This window comes from Anomaloglossus baeobatrachus, chromosome 6 (genome assembly GCF_048569485.1).
Source record: "Anomaloglossus baeobatrachus isolate aAnoBae1 chromosome 6, aAnoBae1.hap1, whole genome shotgun sequence".
In the NCBI taxonomy this organism is placed as follows: Eukaryota; Metazoa; Chordata; class Amphibia; order Anura; family Aromobatidae; genus Anomaloglossus; species Anomaloglossus baeobatrachus.
Window position 1 is genome coordinate 400,196,362 of NC_134358.1, and position 20,285 is coordinate 400,216,646.

The following is a 20,285-nucleotide window of genomic DNA, read 5'->3' on the forward strand; positions in this document are numbered from 1 at the left end:
TGTAACGTTTAATTTGAAGGTTTGAACAAAAATATCTGATAGAAATTGTAGGAATTGTACACATTTCTTTACAAACACTCCACATTTTAGGAGGTCAAAAGTAATTGGACAAATAAACCAAACCCAAACAAAATATTTTTATTTTCAATATTTTGTTGCGAATCCTTTGGAGGCAATCACTGCCTTAAGTCTGGAACCCATGAACATCACCAAACGCTGGGTTTCCTCCTTCTTAATGCTTTGCCAGGCCTTTACAGCCGCAGCCTTCAGGTCTTGCTTGTTTGTGGGTCTTTCCGTCTTAAATCTGGATTTAAGCAAGTGAAATGCATGCTCAATTGGGTTAAGATCTGGTGATTGACTTGGCCATTGCAGAATGTTCCACTTTTTTGCACTCATGAACTCCTTGGTAGCTTTGGCTGTATGCTTGGGGTCATTGTCCATCTGTACTATGAAGCGCCGTCCGATCAACTTTGCGGCATTTGGCTGAATCTGGGCTGAAAGTATATCCCGGTACACTTCAGAATTCATCCGGCTACTCTTGTCTGCTGTTATGTCATCAATAAACACAAGTGACCCAGTGCCATTGAAAGCCATGCATGCCCATGCCATCACGTTGCCTCCACCATGTTTTACAGAGGATGTGGTGTGCCTTGGATCATGTGCCGTTCCCTTTCTTCTCCAAACTTTTTTCTTCCCATCATTCTGGTACAGGTGGATCTTTGTCTCATCTGTCCATAGAATACTTTTCCAGAACTGAGCTGGCTTCATGAGGTGTTTTTCAGCAAATTTAACTCTGGCCTGTCTATTTTTGGAATTGATAAATGGTTTGCATCTAGATGTGAACCCTTTGTATTTACTTTCATGGAGTCTTCTCTTTACAGTTGACTTAGAGACAGATACACCTACTTCACTGAGAGTGTTCTGGACTTCAGTTGATGTTGTGAACGGGTTCTTCTTCACCAAAGAAAGTATGCGGCGATCATCCACCACTGTTGTCATCCGTGGACGCCCAGGCCTTTTTGAGTTCCCAAGCTCACCAGTCAATTCCTTTTTTCTCAGAATGTACCCGACTGTTGATTTTGCTACTCCAAGCATGTCTGCTATCTCTCTGATGGATTTTTTCTTTTTTTTCAGCCTCAGGATGTTCTGCTTCACCTCAATTGAGAGTTCCTTAGACCGCATGTTGTCTGGTCACAGCAACAGCTTCCAAATGCCAGACCACACACCTGTAATCAACCCCAGACCTTTTAACTACTTCATTGATTACAGGTTAACGAGGGAGACGCCTTCAGAGTTAATTGCAGCCCTTAGAGTCCCTTGTCCAATTACTTTTGGTCCCTTGAAAAAGAGGAGGCTATGCATTACAGAGCTATGATTCCTAAACCCCTTCTCCGATTTGGATGTGAAAACTCTCATATTGCAGCTGGGAGTGTGCACTTTCAGCCCATATTATATATATAATTGTATTTCTGAACATGTTTTTGTAAACATCTAAAATAACAAAACTTGTGTCACTGTCCAAATATTTCTGGACCTAACTGTATAGGATTACTACGTCCTAGGTGCATTACTTTACATTTATCAACATTAAATCTCATTTGCCAAGTATCTGCCCATTCTGACATCTTATCCAGATTGTTTTGTAATATTGTACTATCAAGTTCAGTTTCTAATACTCTAGTTTGGTGTCCTCAGTAAAGACTGACACTTTACTATCAATCCCATCCACAAGGTCATTAATAAAGAGATTAAAAGGAATTGGTCCAAGCACAGATCCTTGTGGCACCAATTCCATAACCCAAAAATTTTAAACGTGACTGCTCTTGGAGAGTCACCACACAAGCAACTTTTTGTTTTTCAAAATTTCTGAATTTCACTTTTTTTGCTATTTTGCCACACTTGGATTTTTTTTTCCTGCTTATCATTACATCATGTGATTTAAAAAGGGTGGTATCATTTAAAAGTATAACTCAAGCCGCAAAAAACAAGCTTTCACGCAGCTATATCAAAGCAAAAATAAAAAGGTTATGGGTTTTGGATCAAGGGGCGAAAAATCAAAAGTGCAGAAATGAAAAATCACCCCATCCTTAAGGGGTTACAAGGTTTTATAAACCGCTCTCTGCTATAAAATTAATGATATAATCTCCAAGTACACCCATTCTAATGCTTCCCAGTTATTGGCTGCTGCGATAACGTCTGTCTGTATGTAGCAAAATATTCAGCTATCCGCTTTTTACTTCCTGCTTAAACGTTACACATTGCAGAAGATTGTGTGAGCCACTGACGGCTGACCTCACGCTCCACATATATTGAGGTAGGCCATGTGCACATATTGAGTATTTATGTACAAGAAATTGCCGCAAAAAGTGGTTTAAAGGGAATAGTACATTCTTTATTAAATAGCAAGTGCCATACGTAGGTTTAAAAAAATATTATTATTGCACAAAGATGAGGAAACGATAGGTCTTCATGTACATGCATCTATCAATACATAGAAACTCAAGTATGTGTTTACAATACAAAAAAAAAAAAATCATCCCCACAAAATAAGAAATGCTCATAAAGTGTCCTAAAAGTCAAGATCTGCCCTTTAAGGAATCTTGTCATAACTTAGGATATAAGCCAAACCAGAATTTGGAGATGCTGTGTTTCAGGTATTGCCCTTCATCAGTACAAAGTATGAGATCTGATTTTGTTAAGGTGAGAATCTAAGACAGGGATATAAGGGGTAAGTATTCTCCTTGTGGAGAGTGGCATACCAGGTCTGCCATGACTGTATGAGGAGACTTAAGGGTGCTTTACATGCTGCAACATCGCTACCGATTTATCGTCGGGGTCACGTCATTAGTGATGCACATCTGGCGCCGATAGCGACATCACAGCGTGTGACACCAAGGAGCGACGATCAACGATCGCAAAATCATTAAAAAACGGTGATCGTTGACACGTCGCTCCTTTCCTTAATATCGCTGCTGCCACAGGTACGATGTTGTTCATCCTTCCTGCGGCATTACACATCGCTATGTGTAACACCGCAGAAACAACGAACATCTCCTTACCTGCGTCCACCGGCAATGTGGAAGGAAGGAGGTGGGCGACATGTTACGTCCCGCTCATCTCCGCCCCTCTGCTTCTATTGGCCAGCCGCTTAGTGACGCCGCAGTGACGTCGCTATGATGCCGAACGCACCTCCCCCTTGAAGGAGGGATTGTTCGGCGGTCACAGCGACGTCGCTGACAAGGTATGTTCGTGTGACGCTGCCGTAGCGATAATGTTCGCTATGGCAGCGAGCACCAAATGTTGCACGAACGACGGGGGCGGGTGCTATCGCGCTCGACAACGCTAGCAATCGCTAGCGATGTCGCAGCATGTAAAGCACCCTTTAGGCTATGTACGCATGCTGCGGATTTACCGCGGATTTTGCAGCAGGTTTTCCTGCGGAATTAATGAGCATGTCACTTTTCCGCAGGTACCTGCGGTTTTTGCAATAGACAACGGTAGAAATCTGCAAGAATCAACTTGCGGTAAATCCGCACAAAATCTGCGGCAAACTGCAGTAAAACCGCATGCGGATTTAGTTGCAATTGTGGTGCGTTTTTTTTTACCTGCGGGTGCGGGATTCTTTAAGAGGGTCCGGATTTTTCTTAAGAAGTAGTCACTTTCTAGTGCGCACATAGCCTTAAACGCCTTGCATGAAATAAAATATGCAAATTGCCTTTTTCAGAGAGGAAGAGGATTTACACTCTAGAGCCATCTATTGGATGTCTAAGTGCCATGTTTAACTGCCTGGCACTTATAAAAATATGCCACTTTGAAAAAATCTACACAAGTGCCCCCTTCACTGCTTCCCCTTAGCTTTGTCTAAATCATATATTAAAAAGGTGGCCCATTATACAGCATCGTGGCCACACATCGATGTAAAGCTCATAAAGAAGGCTTTTCTCAAATACCTTGTGTAGTCAATTCTGCCTCTGGGCAGCGCTATTGTGGTCCGCTCATCTCCATTAAGTGACCCCCGGGCTCCATGACCTCTGAGATGTGGTGATGTCATGTCAACTCCAGTTGACCCGACATCACTGAGGCCGGCCCCAGTCTCCGTGAGTGACTGGGCTGTGGGCGGTGTTTCACCGCTCCTCACACCCCAGCATTGCTCCTGTTTGCGGAGTTCTGCAGTGAAAGAGAGAGCAGGGAGATGCTGGGCTGTAACGAGCGGTGAAACTCCGCCCACAGGCCAGTCACTTTAGGGTGACTGGGGATGGCATCGGTGATGTCAGGTCACCTGGAAGTTGACGTGACATCACCGGATCTCAGGTCACAAAGCCTGGGGGTCACGTGATGAGGATGAGTGGACCGCAATAGTGGCACTCGAGGCAGAATTGACTGAACAAGGTAGTTCAGAAAAGCCTTATGAGCTTTACATCGATGTTGCCACTATGCTATGTCGTGGACCACCCCTTTTAAGATTTTGCTATATAATTTAGCTTCAGATTACATACAAAAACTTGCTGACCGATTCCTTTTAAATATTGACAAGAATTGTCCTACCGTAGTCCTTTACGTTTATATTAGGTGTGAAGGAAATCCTTTTCCATAGTTAATATTTTATAGGGAATATGGGTAAATGTCCTTTTGGAAAGTCCTGACAGGGAATTAAAGCAATGTTTGTTCTGTACTAAGAATAGACAGCATTTTCTGGAAGTGAAAGCAGACACATGTACAATTTTTATTTCCATGCTTATGTAACCAGGTTTCTAAGCCTAACCAGAGACATTCAGTAATTACAGCCCAGACGGTCACTTCGTAACCTGCGTGACACCATGTGTATCTACACAAAATAACAGAAAAAATTACTAGATTACATTTCCTGTTTAATTTTTATTTTCTGTTTAGTGAATGATACCTTACAGAACCATAAAGTAAAACCTCTTCCGAGTCTGTAGTCACACGTCTCTATACTCTCTGGACTGGGGACGCCAAGATGGAGCATATTGAGGAAAGGCATTCCCAGAGGATTGTGATGGTGACTTATTCCCCTCACAATCCAAACATGCAGGTTTATGGGCTAGGCAGGAGGAGATGGTGTTCATCTGCCTTTCCTGCAGATTACAATCCGTTTGATTACACTCTAAGGCTATGTGCGCACGTTGCGTTGCACATTGCTTTGTAGCGCAGCGTAACTGCATGCGTCCTGCGTCCCCTGCACAGTCTATGGAGATTGTGCAGGGGCCGTGCGCACGTGGCGTTTTAGAGCACAGCGCTTCGGCTACTGCCGAAGCGCTGCGTTCTAAGAAGTGACATGTCACTTCTTTCCTGCGCTTTGCCGGCAGCTCCTGCTCTGTCTATGGGAGGAGCTGCAGGCAGAGCGCATGGAATCGGCTTTCACTACGGACATTTCTGCAGCGATTTAAAGCGCACATGTGCTCTTCAGATCGCTGCAGAAATTTCTGCAGTGACTGTACGCAACGTGCGCACATAGCCTTAAAAGGATTTTTGGTTTGCTATGTGCACCTACTCGAATTCTTTTTGATCTTTTCTAGATTTCTACTCTAATTTCTGTACGGATATGTCACATGAGTACTGTGCAGGCTACATATAATAATAATAATAATAATTATTTATTTATATAGCGCTATTAATTCCACACCACTTTACATGCATTAGTAACACTGTCCCAATTGGGGCTCACAATCTAAAGTCCCTATCAGTATGTTTTTTATTGGAGTGTGGGAGGAAACCGGAGAACCTGGAGGAAACCCACGCAAACACGGGGAGAACATACAAGCTCCTTGCAGATGGTGTCCTTGGTGGGATTTGAACCCAGGACCCCAGAGCTGCAAGACTGTAGAGCTAACCACTGAGCCACCGCGCTCAGTGAGAACTGCTTTTTAAAAAATATTTATTTTTCAGAAAAATAAAAAGATGTCGGTGCAAATTGTTTTTAAAGGGAACCTATCATTTGCTGTATGCAGCTGTCATTTGCTGTATGCAGCTGTCATTTGCTGTATGCAGCTGTCATTTGCTGTATGCAGCTGTCATTTGCTGTATGCAGCTGTCATTTGCTGTATGCAGCTGTCATTTGCTGTATGCAGCTGTCATTTGCTGTATGCAGCTGTCATTTGCTGTATGCAGCTGTCATTTGCTGTATGCAGCTGTCATTTGCTGTATGCAGCTGTCATTTGCTGTATGCAGCTGTCATTTGCTGTATGCAGCTGTCATTTGCTGTATGCAGCTGTCATTTGCTGTATGCAGCTGTCATCTGATTTATGCTGCCTGAATCACGGGCAGCCTGAATCGGAGCCCGGCTGCACTTTAGCGGTTACGTAAGTTGTACTCTGAAATGCTGATGTGTTTCAGAGAAAACATTTTGTAAAGCTGACTAGGGACTATGGTGCCGATTCAATAAGACTAACTTTTCTTATGCCAATCTTAAGAGTCCACTGGAGTAAGATGGGCTGAATTCATGCCACGTCACACATTCAGCACATCTTTTCAGCTTTTCAGTGGCATGTGCCTCATGAGAAATGCTACTCCAGTTGGAAATTCCTGGCAAAAAACCCTCCAGCACTCTTTCTGAAAATGATGGGATGGTATTGCCATGCCCCATCCTGCCACAGCTCCGACCCAGCTTTGCCCATTTTGGCACAGTTGCTTCAGACTGGTGGAAAACACCAAATCTTGCAACATTTTTGCACAGCTACAGTATGTGTTGCACAAAAATGTTGTGGCTTTTCAAAGTGTTTTATGACAATATTCTGGCATAAAAGCTTTCTTCAATCACCCCCTATGTGTGTTTGTTAACTAGTATGAGGCTGGTCCCCTGGTATTATCACTTTCATTGACCGGTCTGTCCCTGTTATTACACTTTGTGAGAGAAATGTCATCCTACAGAAATGGGGCAGAGATAAGCCACCAGGGTCCATCTCAAAACTCGCCAGCCGAGAACGATAGTTCCCAGACTGCTTTCCAAAGTATGTTTTTTCAAAAGCACAAGCATTTTAGAGTAAAGCATACAAAGGTACAATAGTGCAGTGGGACTGTAATTCACGCTACCTGGAAGTTTGGGCAGCATGAATCCAATAACAGGTTCCCTTTTTAAAAGGATTGTCCACTTGCAGATGTATTCATAGTAGTAGGATCATAAAGAATCGGAGATAGGCGAAGGCATAACTATTGAAATGAGCAGTCAGCCAGTCCAATCAACACACAACTGACGACATCCCAAAGCTGGAAACTCCTTCTTGCGTTAAGCACAGGGTCAGAAGCCGAGATACCTCATTTGGGACCAAGGCTGAAAGCTGAAGATTGGGGCAACTTTGAAAATGTACGTATATTAGTAAGTTCTATATAAACCGACTATGAACACATGTAAAAGTATTTCTTGAAAATGGACAACCACTTAAGCGCTTACCGACGAAGGTCAATATGATTTGTGTTTATGCTAAAAAACATGGAAATTTGATGAAAATGTAGGAAAAAAATAGCACTTTGAATTTTTATGCTCTTAGAATAAATGGTAATACCACTAAAATAATTAATAAATAACATTTGCCACATATTTACATCAACATCATTTTTGAATCATATTGTTTTTTTGTTAGAAATATAGAATATATATTAAATATTTAGCATCAATTTCTAATTTTAAAAATTAAATTAAAACAAAATTTAAAGATGTATAAAACTATTTTTTAAGGACAGCTTCACATTTGAAGTGAATTTTAGGGGCCTATATCTCAAAAAAAATAACCAAAAGTGACCATATTTTAAAAATTGCACCCTTAAAAGTATTGAAAATCACATTTAGGAACCCTTCATATGCTTCACAGGAGTTAAAACAAAGTGGAAACAATATATGAAAAAATTATTTTCCACAAAAATGTTGTTTTAGCCCTAAATTTTTCATTTTTCAGAAGGGTAATAAGTGAAAATGTCCTGTCCACTTTGTTGTGCAATTTTTCCGTAGCACAATTATACCCAGTGTGAAGTGAGAAACTACTGTTTAGGTGCACAGCAGGGCTGGGAAGGAGTGCGATTTGAATTTTGGAGCAGAATTTTGGCTGGAATCGTTTGGAGACAACAAGTAATATTTGGCCGACCCCATATCTGCCAGAACAGTACAAAACCTCCACAAGCGATCACATTTTGGAAACTACACCCCGCAAGAAGCATGGTGAGCATATGGAACCCACAGGTGTCTCACAAACCTTTATAACATTGAGATGTAAAAATTATATTTTTCCACAAAAATGTTGCTTTAGCCCCAAACTTTTTATTTTCACAAGAGAATCAGGAGTAATTGCACAACACAATTTGTACGACGATATCCCCTATGTGGTCAACAGCATTCAACCTTCCAAATGCTGCCATAGCTATTGATTGCGGCATTTAGAGGGTTAAACAGCTGGGGGCAGCACAGGTGGGCTTAAGCCGAGTCTCTGGCATCGATCATTTAGGCACGGCTCCTGTGCCCATATAATTGCCAGGATCTACAGCTACGTCGATTTGCGGGGCCGCGCTTAAAAATAGGACATACTGGTATGTCCAGTGATAGGAAGGGGTTAAACTTTTTTAATGTCCGATAATATGTGAGGGGATTGTAATAAGCATAGTCCAAAAATGTCAACCTCCTTTCTGCCCATTGAGTGACATTTAGTTTGCGGTGTGTCAGCTCCTGTGCGCTGTCATACCGATACGTGATTACCGCTTTGCTTATCTCCCATTTCCACCAACAAGCAGTTGGAGAGCAGAATACAAATGTGAAGATTTGTAGCCTTGTGTTTAAAGATATGTAACTGTTTCCGTTGCTAAGAAACTCCGGTGAATAGAGCAGAAAACCACATCTGTACCGAGTATTTAACCTTGGCATTTAGTTTTGTTGCAAACAACTCATTCCTGCTTTGTGTGAATACGTTTTGTTTAGTGAATTGCGTTAGAGCATTTATGGAAAAATTGCTAATGAAACATTCTGCATAAAGCTGTTTATTGTGGAGCAATCAAACATGTGCCCACCACAGGGGCGGATGTACCACTGGTACAACCTGTGCGGCCACACAGGGGCCCAAGAGGTAAGGGGGCCCATTTCCATCTCCAAAGCAGGTGCAATTTTGCGTTATGAACTGCAAAGGGCCCATGTGTTCTTGTTGTGGGGTCATCTACTGTCTGTATCCCCCAGTGGCCCACCATGTGGATCACAAGAACCATTAACCCCTGTGCTGCTCTGTTCATTCATTATAACATACTATGCCATGCATTGAAGTCGAGCTCAGATGGAAAATGCCAGTTTGGTTTAGAAACGCGTTCCAAATGTATTATGCAAATAGGATTTAGTGTAATAAAGATTATTTTTTTCAAATAAATTCATAGATGGTCTTGTGTCTCAGGGCTCTTTAGCTTACTGAAATCAATCTCAAACACCTATGGTAATTAGTTTGCCAGATAATCCCGATTAAAGGAAAACCACTTAAGAAGTACATTCTACATTATTAACAGGAATCTGTCACCACATTTGAGCTTTCTAACCTATTAATTTGGGCATACAGGTTGTAGACTGCTGAAAAATGTTCTACCTGTCTGCCTCATAACAGATGCCTTGATGTGGATAAATCATCTTTATCGCTTTACATAAATGAGCTCTTCCAGGCTATTGTCATAATGTGGACTTGGGGTGAGCCAAAACACACAGGCATGGGTTACACAATGACAAACAAGAAGTACACCGGTGCCACTTAAACAACGGAGGACCCTAGGACTAGTGAGAGGGAAGATGGACACCTCCTCCACTTACCTGCCTCTGTACCCTGCACTCCTAGCCAGTCCCTTTACAGGTTCCTCACTACAGCTGAGCGGATCTGTAAAAGTCCGGATCTCCGCGGTTTCAATGCTCTCTAGGTGCCGGATCTGGATTCGGCGATTAAAGTAAAACTAAAGAAAAGAAGAAATAAGTGAGAGTTTCATACTTACCGAGACTCGGTGTCATGGCGGCACACTGCTTCCGGGTCGCGCATTCACTTCCTGTACTGTCCATCGCATACACACAGCTGTCTGTGTTTTCCCCGTCTACCGGCCATCCTTTCCTCTGTGATTGGTTCCAGGCTGATGACACGTCCCCCAGCCTGTGACAGTCATCACTTATCGCGGCTCAGTAATGGGCTACACTCAGCTGGCAGTCTTTTCTATGGCTGCTCGCTCTAAGATGTAGCAGAGCTGGATGTGTTGTCGTGGGACCTCGTGTGGATTACTCCGGAGCTGCAGGGTGTTTGGGCTTAATAAAGTGGTGAAGGAGGGCGCGTTTTGTATTTTTTTCCAAATAAATTTTTCTCGGTGTGTGCTTATTTACAGGTTTGTGATGCAGGTATCTCATAAACGCCTGTGCCATCACAAACCTAGGGCTTAGTAGCAGCTGTGTGCTGCTATTAACACCTTATTACCCAGATTGCCACCGCACCAGGGCAACGGGAAAGGCCGGTAATGTACTAAGATTGTCACATCTAATAGATGCGGCAATACCGGGTGGCTGTGTGCTGAGAATACCCAGCCGGCATTATCATGGCTGCAGATGAAAATTCGGGGGGGATCACACGTCATTATTTATTATTTTTTTTTAAATTATTTAAATTTAGTAAAAAAAAAAAAAAAGCCACATGCCTTTTTTCTTAAAGTGGTGAAGGAGGGTGCGTACTTTGTACTTTATTCCAAATAAAGGATTTTTCTCTGTGTGATTATTTACATTCACTTACAGGTTTGTGATACAGGTATCTCATAGATGCCTGTGCCATCACAAATCTATGGCTTAGTAGCAGCTGTGCGCTGCTATTAACCCCTTATTACCCCGATTGGCACCGCATCAGGCCAACGGGAAGAGCCAGTATCGCACCGGGATTGTCACATCTAATCGATGCGGCAATACCGGGCGGCTGTGGGCTGAGTATCAGCCCCCAGCTGGCGTTGTCATGGCTGGGGATGAAAATTTGGGGTGGACCCGCGCGTCGGTTTTCTTTGTTAATTACTTTATTTAAATTAAAAAAAAAAAAAAAGCCGGAGTCATGCTTGCAAGGGATACACAGCTTTCCTTTGCAACCAATCACAGGCGGAAGGATGGCTGGGGGGTGTCAGCTGACATGCTGCCACTCAGGGTGGGGGCGCGTCTAACTGCAACCAATTACACGTGACGTGGGCGGACAAAGTAGTGAATATTGAATTGTCTGCTCCGGAAGGGAAAAGTGGGACCCGGAAGGAGTATGCCGCCATGACACAGCCTCGGTGAGTATGCCGCGCTCGCTCCTACCCCCCTATCCCTTCCAAAAACGCTTTTAATCTCCGGATTCTGGTCCCCATTGACTTATATGGGCACTGGATACCGGAGCGGATCGGATTCTTTTTAAAATCTGGCAGTGATCCGCCGATCCCGGGTTTTTGGGTCGTTCGATCAGCTCTATTCCTCACCTGTCGCCCAGTAAGAATCTGATGCCCCGAAAAGACCCTACAGTAGTCCCTGGTTAGGGAGTGGGCAGGTAAGGGATGCTAACCCCACCGCTGCACTAAAACAACACAATGGGCCTATGACTAAGGTGGTTCCCGGTAGCGTTGGAGTTTTTCCCTACGTGTTTTGAATTGTGTTTTAGCACATTGAAGCATTGAATTTTGGACTACGGGTGATACATCACTAAAACAACACATCAGGGAAGAAAGACAAACTGGGAAAACACTGCAACAGACTGCTGCAGAGAGCACCAAGACTGCAGCCACAACAGCAACTTGAAGAGAGGCTTTCAGCAGCTCCTTCCACATCCAGGCCCAGCATCCAAATGGCAAAGAGAATAACCAGCACCCACTGTTGGAAGCAGAGGGTATATAAAGGGACTGGGAGTGGTCCCAAACTGGAAACACCTGACCAGAAGTCAGAAGCTGCTGGCAAGGATAACTGACATTAACCCTTGCCACACAAAGAAAGAAAACTCGTTTAATATGTAGAGTCTCAGATGACAATGAGAGACTCTAGTCCTGATCCTGTCACTAGTCTCAAAATAATTGTATGTGGAAGAGAAAGCACACATAGGGTCCTACCAGGTATAAGATTTCGCAAGTATTGTGCCAAAAGCACACTAACCTCTTGAAGTTGTCAGGCACAACTCCTTGTTGCACATATATCAAAACGTGGTCCGCATCAGCCCCAAAGCGAGAGATAAAACCATATGGATAAAAGAAATCCGGGTTTAATGCTGTGCTAGAAACCATAGACCTACAGAAATAAAGAAAAAGGATTTCATCACATACTCCTGGATTCATGTGGTTTCTAGCGCAGCATTAAACCCGGATTTCTTTTATCCATATTGTTCTGGTCTCAAAATACAGAGAGACAGTTATGGGGTAGATGCTGCCTAGAAGATAACTCTGCCTCTAGAGCTTATTTCGGCCGGATTTTACTTAAAAGTTCTATTTAGTACCCAGACTTGACCCTGGACCTCGAACTCCATAGAAGTCAATGGGGACCTGAACCGTGGTGTTGTAAAATAGTTGTCGTAAGGGCTAGGGGCTGCAAAAGGAAGCAAAAAGGGCGTTCGAGCAGGAGAATTGCCCGGCAAACAAATGTGGATAGGGAATAAATAAATTATTTAAGAAAATGGCGTAGCATCCCCCTTATTTTTGATAACCAGCCACGGCAAAGCAGACAGCTGGGGGCTTTTTCTTGGCTGGTTATCAAACTTTATTCAGCATCTAAACAGCATCATAACTCAACCATGGACTTCCTTAAGAAGTCAGTGTTCCGGTACGAGCATCGGACACTTGGTGACTGGTGTGAACCTCAAGCTTTAGAGTTCGGGTTTGTTTATCCCTAATCAAGAAGTCTTCCCTTGTGCAGGTGCACGCTCCCTTTTATTCTTGGGTAATGGGTGCAAATATAGTTTTATCCACAGAGCTAATGCTACTGGAAAAGCAGCATATTTTCCCCTCTTCATCACCAGACCATATTTTAGCATTTTGTAGTATGAGTCACTTTGTGAGTATAGCTGTGGCTGAGTAACCTCAGACATACAAAGGATGCTCTGTCCTGTTTGGACCAAATGTATTTTGGGAGAATCAATATAATTATATAACAATATAAGAATTTAAAAGGAAATGTTTCTGAAACCAATTTTTAATAATACGATAAACCTTTATGTGCAATAAATGTGTCCTGTAACCCACTGAATGAAGAGGTGTGCAACAGAAATGGTTACAATTATATACAGAAGTATACGGAGCGAACACACCAGACATGCGGTCTGGAGGCGCCATTCCCAGTGCTTGGACATGAGCTTTAGGTAAGTGAAAATCCACAAGATCGGTGATAACTTGTTGCCCAGTGGGGGTTTGACTGCTGAGACCCCAATAACCAGCAGAACGGTGTGCAGTACGTACATGCACCTGTCCTCCATTCATTTCCTATGTTCTCCAGCAGCACCATAGAGCAGGAATGGAGCAGAAATCAGGCTTCTGACATGCTGCACCATTTTTTGTTGGAGATTAATATTCCCTGATCATTGCACTGTACTGTATATAGGTGGTGATTTATTTTCATCGGACAACCCCTTTAATGCATGTGGAGGGTGCAGTAAGAATAAACAGTTTAGCAAATCTGTAAAACCACAACAGGTTCTTTAGCACTATATCCATTTTTTTGCCCCCCCAACTCTCCAGGAGACGGCACCACTCACGTCCATGTACTGTTTCTAGTATTACAGCCATTCCAAATTACCTTGAATTCCAGACGCAGTCCATTATGGATACAAAAGCTGTTGCCTCTGTTTATTTTATTTAATATTAAAGGGGTGTTTAAGTTTGGAAGTCATCCCTTAGTACGCAGCAGGGAGGAATTAATGGAAAGAGCAAGGTCTTGCTCTTTTAGAGTGCGATGGTGAAGGTATCCCAATCTGAATACTAGACGTTCAGACAGACAAAACAGACGTTCAGGTCCAACCTTTGCTAGAAAGTTGAGTCCATTCATGGGTCATTAGTAGCACTTAGCACTTTTGACAATAACTTGGGGGGCTGCCAACTCTTTTCTTAAATAAAAAGGCAGCCCCAGATTGCTGATAGCCAGGTGTGCTCAGTAAGTGGAGCTGCGGTGTTTTGGGGCGTGGCAGTAGCAGCAGCACATTTTTATTTATCCCCTTTTTTTTGGTGTAACCCCTTACTTTGCGTGATAGTTCTGCTGACCATATCCTCCTCCTATGACCAGTTACAGCCTCAGTATTTCCATAGCACTCTCAGATTACGTTACCACAATCCTTATCCATTGACTTTTTGACTCTGCAGAATTTCCACACCTAAGATTACTTGTGTTTTTGATCGCTTTGTGTGTGTTTTTATCTCATTTTTGATGCTGCATTTTTTTTCTCTGTTCGGTGTGTCATTCTTCAAATAATGTTTTTTTTTTTTTTTTTTTTTTAACTTTCGGGTATTGCTAGTGCGTTTTTTACCTTGCGGAATTTCTGCATCTAATGCACGTCTATTGGGAAACTCTGCTCAGAACTCAGCATGACCGCAAAAGAAATTGACATGCTGTAGATTGCAAAAACGCACCGCAGGTCAATATACGTGGTGTAAAAAAGAAGCCCAGTGGGCAGGAGATTTCTATCAATCCCATTCACTGAGCTTGTACTTGTACTGTAAAATACTGCATTTTTGACGCAACAGCAAAAACATAAGTGAATCTCATCGCGAGCACGTACCCTTAGGCCTAAGCCACACGGCATGAAAATCTGTGCGAGTGGAGTGCGATAAAACATCACATTCCACTTGGACCAATATTAGCCTATGTGTCAGCGCATATGAGCGATTATTTTCTCAGCCCTAATTGGACCGAGAAAACAATCGTAGCATGCTGCGACTGTAATGCGAGACTCTTTCTCTCGCACCCATTTCAGTGTATGGGGCGAGAGAAAAATCGCACTGCACTCGCGGTACACCGGTGTACCGTGAGTGTAGGGTGAGAATGGCAATAGCCGGCTATGGAGGAGAGAGGGAGAGAAATCCCTCCCTCCCCTCCTCAGTGCCGGCACGCCCCACACAGCTGAGGTCCGCTTGCATGGTTGGACCTCAGTCGCAGGGACACTTGCATGACACTCGGCTCATGCTGGGGATCGCAGTAATCCTCGTGTGGCAACAGCCTTATAGTGTACATCTTTAGGGGTGAATTAATTTGCACAGTCTAAGCTATAAGTGAAACCTCCATATACTTTATATAGTACATTACTGCAAATCCTTGTGTGATGAAGAAAGGATTTTACTGGTGTCCATTATTTCCCAGATATGTGCTCACAGCGGCATTATGCGCCTGAATACAGCGGAGCCATTATACACATATCGGGAGGCAGCGTCCTGCATTGTGAAACAATGAATCACATGGAATTGTTATTTGTTATTCAGTTTTACAAAAAGCATGCCATGATTGTGAGAGGCACAGAGCAAAGGATTTCTATTTCTGTGTTTTTTTTTTTTTTTTAATATCACCAGGAATAGAAATAACCCTGTTTACATACTGATTTGTATGCAAGAATATAATTGCCATCACAAAATTCACCTACTATAATGTGTTGGTTAAAATTCACAGTATTGTGTGTTACTGCATGGGAATTTCTGTACAAAATATGCCCATTGGAAATAAAAGGTGTCTGTTATCAGAACATAAGCCCGGATACTACTGAGATTGTGGCCTTAAATGCTTCAGTACTTCAGAGTTTCCGTTTCATAATGGTAAAAATAATGGTTTACTGGAAAAAGAAATGTAGCGATAGTGTGGGCGGTCTCTCGGTTTAGTACAACAACGTGCAGGTAAAAGCTACATATTGTGCTGCGTAGGACACCCCTGTATGGATTCCAGAAAATGACATCACTCCAGTGTGGCCCTGGCTAATGTGCAAATACTCTGTGAAGAAATGTCATGTCTCGATTCAGTTGTAACCAAAAAGGTCTTGGCTTAGCTAAGGCACTGAGCCTGATAGCCAGCCCCCTTTCATCACATACTGACACAGGGAGCACAGGGGATTGTCTGACTGTCAGGACAAACGCGGGATGGGAACTGCCATTATCAAAATTAAGTATATTAGTTAGGTTAATTATATTTTATTTCTAATAAAAGTTCTCATGTTCCTGGACAATTCCTATACATTAAGGCCTTGTGCGCACGCTGCATTTTTTGCTGCTTTTTTGTGCATTTTTTTGGGTGTAGTTTTGGTCCCAAAACTGCATGCATTTCCTTCACCAGCAAAGTCTGTGAAATTTCATTTTTGCTGTCTGCACGTTGCAGCTTTTTTTGGCCACATCTTTGTGGTGACCACAAAGATGCAGCATGTCAATTCTTCCTGCGTTTTTCCAGTGTTTTTGAGCCCTTCCAGTCAATAGATTTGACTTAAGGCCCCGTCACACACAGAGCTAAATCTTTGGCAGATCTGTGGTTGCAGTGAAATCATGGACATATTATTCCATTTCTACACAGCCACAAACCTGGCACTGATTGTCCACAATTTCACTGCAACCACAGATCTGCCACAGATTTATCTGTGTGTGTGACAGGGCCTTTAAAAAACACACTGGGCAAAAACGCTGTAAAAAAAAATTCAGTAAAATGCAGCAAAAAATGCATGCCGAGGGAGCATTTTTTGGGACCAAAAACGTGCATCTCTGTGGTCACCACAAAGATGCAGCGTGCGCACATAGCCTTAAAGTGTACCCTTATTTTAGGAGAAAATGCTGCCTCCTCCCGCTTCCTCCTCCTTCGATCCATCAGTAACCCTTGTAGACTTCTAGACTTCCCATGGATGTTAATGTGGCGGATCACAGTTTGCATTGTTCTTTTGACCTCTTCTTATAACAGGGAGTCAGCAAGTCTTCATCCCTCTGTCCTACTTATTCTGTTTTGGAACAGTTGATGTTAGAGAATATATGATAAGGGTGTCTGACATGGAAGCCCAATTAACCTATTGCATAATTTTGCATGTTCCGTCTTTGTATGACATACTCTTCCCCATTTCTCTATTTCTAGGTGTGGATGATCTGCCGCGTGTTCTCTGAGTAGTTTTCAGCTGTTAGTCACAATGCCACCTCCGTCAGATACAGTGAAGGTGGCCATTCAATGGCCTGGAGCATTCCCAAAGTTAATGGAAATAGATCAGGTAGGTCTTGCGTTACCATGTATAATACTTCTAATGCACAGGATTTGCTGCTTGAAGTTACAAACTTTACAAAAAAACACAACATTTAAACATTAAAGGGGTTGTCCACTACTTGGACAGCACCTTCTCATTCCACATGTTTGCCCCCATAAAAATAACACAGACTATTCTTGCTTCCGTGGCCGATTCGGTTCCAGCTATGTTGGAACTTGCGTTCCCTGAGTCTACATGACACTGTTATGACACATGAGCCCCGCGACCAACAGCACTGGCTTCCTTCTCCCCTCCTTCGTACAATTAAGTAGTTAACAGGAAGTGAGTGGCAACCACAGTGCTCACTTCCTGTTAATTACTGAACCATCTGAAGGCGGGGAGAAGGAAGCCAGTGCTGATTGGTCGCAGGGCTCGTGTGTCATAACAATGTCACGTAGACGCCGGGAACGCGAGTTTCAACATCGCTGGAAACGCGCCAACACCAAATGTGACTAACGACTGTTATTTTTATGGGGGAGCACATGGGGAATGAGAAGGCAGTGTCTAAGTAGTGGACAACTCCTTTAAACCTCACAATGTCCAAGTGCTTCTTGGTCAGCTACAATATAGATTACCTACTATGCATTATACTCCTCAATACCAAGATTCCATCACCCGGCAGCCAATGATTTTCTGAAATCTGCTACAACAAAAAATGTGAGTGTTGTAGTGAGAGTGTATGTCAATACTTTACTCTGCCTTCAGATAGGGCTGTGTAAATTTAGTGACCGGTTCCCTTTAAATATTTTTTTTTCATATTTTTAGTATTCCATGTCACTATATTATAAACTCCTGAAATCTTGCAGTTGTTACACTGACTGTGGAGTCTCACCATCAGCTGACACTTTCTGTTCTGGAAAGATGGCCAGCATAATGAACCCTAACAATTCTACAAAGATAAGTCCAGACACCGCAGAATAACAGATAACACTGGATTTATGACTTTGTGTGTCACAACTTTTTTAGCAACGGATTGCTGTTGGATCTGTTCTAAGGGATGATAACTGGACACGAGATCTTGGCTGAAGTTGACATATTCCGTTTTAAAAGGCTTGTGCAGATCAGGCATGTCAAATAAGTTGGGCTTGTAGCTGAGCCTTCAGTGATCCCAAAAATGAACTTGTCTCATTCATGCCTCTTTACTAATATTGTGCACGCACCGGTTATGGAATCGATACCAGCCAATCAAAATCCATAAGGCATTTTTCAGAGGCCCTTTTAAGAAAATAAAAAGCTGCACCCTTATTAGCAGTTGCAGATTAGGCTTTGCCCGCTTGTATGCGATAGAAGAGCATTTTCTAAAATGAATATATTCACATGTATAATGAGGTATAAAAATACCTGGGCATCTTTGACCGTGAAATAACCTCTTTAACCCCTTATTGGCTTCTTCTGATGCTCTGCCATCTTATAGTTGCATTAAAGAGAATCTGTCACCAGGTTTTTGCCACCTAATCTGAGAGCAGTTTAATGTAGGGGCAGAGACCCCGATTCCAGCCCTGTGTCACGTACTGGGCTGCTTCATGTAGTTTTGATAAAATCACTGATTAATCAGCATTAGACGTGCTGCCAGGTAGTCCAGCCTGAGCTCTGATCTGCTGCAGAGAAAACATTGATTTTATCAAAATGGCAGTAAACAGCTCAATAAGTGACACATGGCTGGAATCAGGGTCTCTGTCTCTACATTATGCTGCTCTCAGATGAGGGAGCAATGCCTGGTGACAGATTCCCTTTAAAGGTTTTAAGTATATGGAATAATGTGGAATCAAATATATTTTACTTTGCCAATGCCTATCAAGCCCAATGCACACGACCCCTTGCTTTTCAGTGCACCTGCTTTCAAAATAACCACAAAAGAGAACAGATGCCTAACTGTACTCACATTTATATTTCTTTTGTGCGAAAAAATTGCTAGCCAAGTGTATTGACTTAGACCATTTACTTTTCTGTTTTCTGCTTCTTCTTTTGTAATATAATTTATGTTGCACACTGGGAAAATATGGCTTTCCACTTTAATAAGAGCTCCCATATACAATACACTTACATCTGTGTTTTCTCAATCCCGAAATCAACCTACCATGTTCCTCATATAACGTTTCTTTATTTTTCTGCTCTGTGTCAGTACTTAACCCCTCAAGAAACATAACTTTTTTCACTGCTCTGTTGACATAGCTGCATGATGACTTCTTTTTGTGGGTTAAAGGGAATCTGTCAGCAGGTTTTTGCTTCTTCATCTGAGAGCAGCCTGATGTAGACAAAGAGACTCTAAATCCAATGATGTATCACTTAAGCGGGCTTTACATGCTACGATATATCTAACGAGATGTCGGCAGGGTCACGTCGTAAGTGACGCACATCCGGCCTCGTTAGTGATATCGTAGTGTGTGACAGCTACGTGCGACGGTGAACGAGCAGAAATACTCACCTTCTCGTTGCTCATTTTCAAAAAAATGGAACGTCCGGTTGTTCATTGTTCCCGAGGCAGCACACAGCGCTCCGTGTGACACCCCGGGAACGATGAACTGCAGCTTACCTGCAGCCGCCGGCAATGCGGAAGGAAGGAGGTGGGCGGGAAGTTTACCTCCCGCTCATCTCCACCCCTCCGCTTCTATTGGGCGGCCGCTGTGTGACATCGCTGTGACGCCGAACGTCCGTTCCCCTTCAGGAAGTGGATGTTCGCCGCCCACAGCAAGGTCGTTTGGAAGGCAAGTGCGTGTGACGGGGGGTTACAGCATTGTGCGACACTGGCAACAAATTGCCCGTGCCGCACAAACGATGGGGGTGGGTGTGATCGCAAATGCGATCGCACGAGAAATCGACACATGTAAAGCAGTTTTTAGATTACTGGCTGCAGCCGTTCTGACACAATCAGAATTTTTAGATTTAGTCATGTAGCAGAGCTGAGTGAGTCCTGTCTCGCCCACTCCAGGCTCTCTACATTGCCAGTGCGTTGTTAATCAGAGGAAGGGGCATGTTGGACTGCCGTGCACATGACATTGTAGTCCGAGCAATGAGTAGTCCTGCTGCTTAAACAAACACAGCAAATAAGCAACAGATCAGACTTTGACAAGTCAGGCATCCCTGAGTTTTATGTTTTAA

At 43.0% G+C, this 20,285-nt stretch overlaps 1 protein-coding gene across 2 annotated transcripts in view; it reads left to right on the forward strand.

Moving 5' to 3' along the window:
* Positions 1-20,285, forward strand: part of ELMO1 (engulfment and cell motility 1) — a 512,012-nt gene that overhangs the window by 76,483 nt on the left and 415,244 nt on the right. For both annotated transcript variants that reach the window (XM_075315126.1, XM_075315127.1), the window contains exon 3: positions 17,024-17,153. In XM_075315126.1, coding sequence (XP_075171241.1) covers positions 17,076-17,153 — 78 coding nt within the window. In that variant the 5' untranslated portion in view covers positions 17,024-17,075. The remainder of the gene's footprint in view (positions 1-17,023; positions 17,154-20,285) is intronic.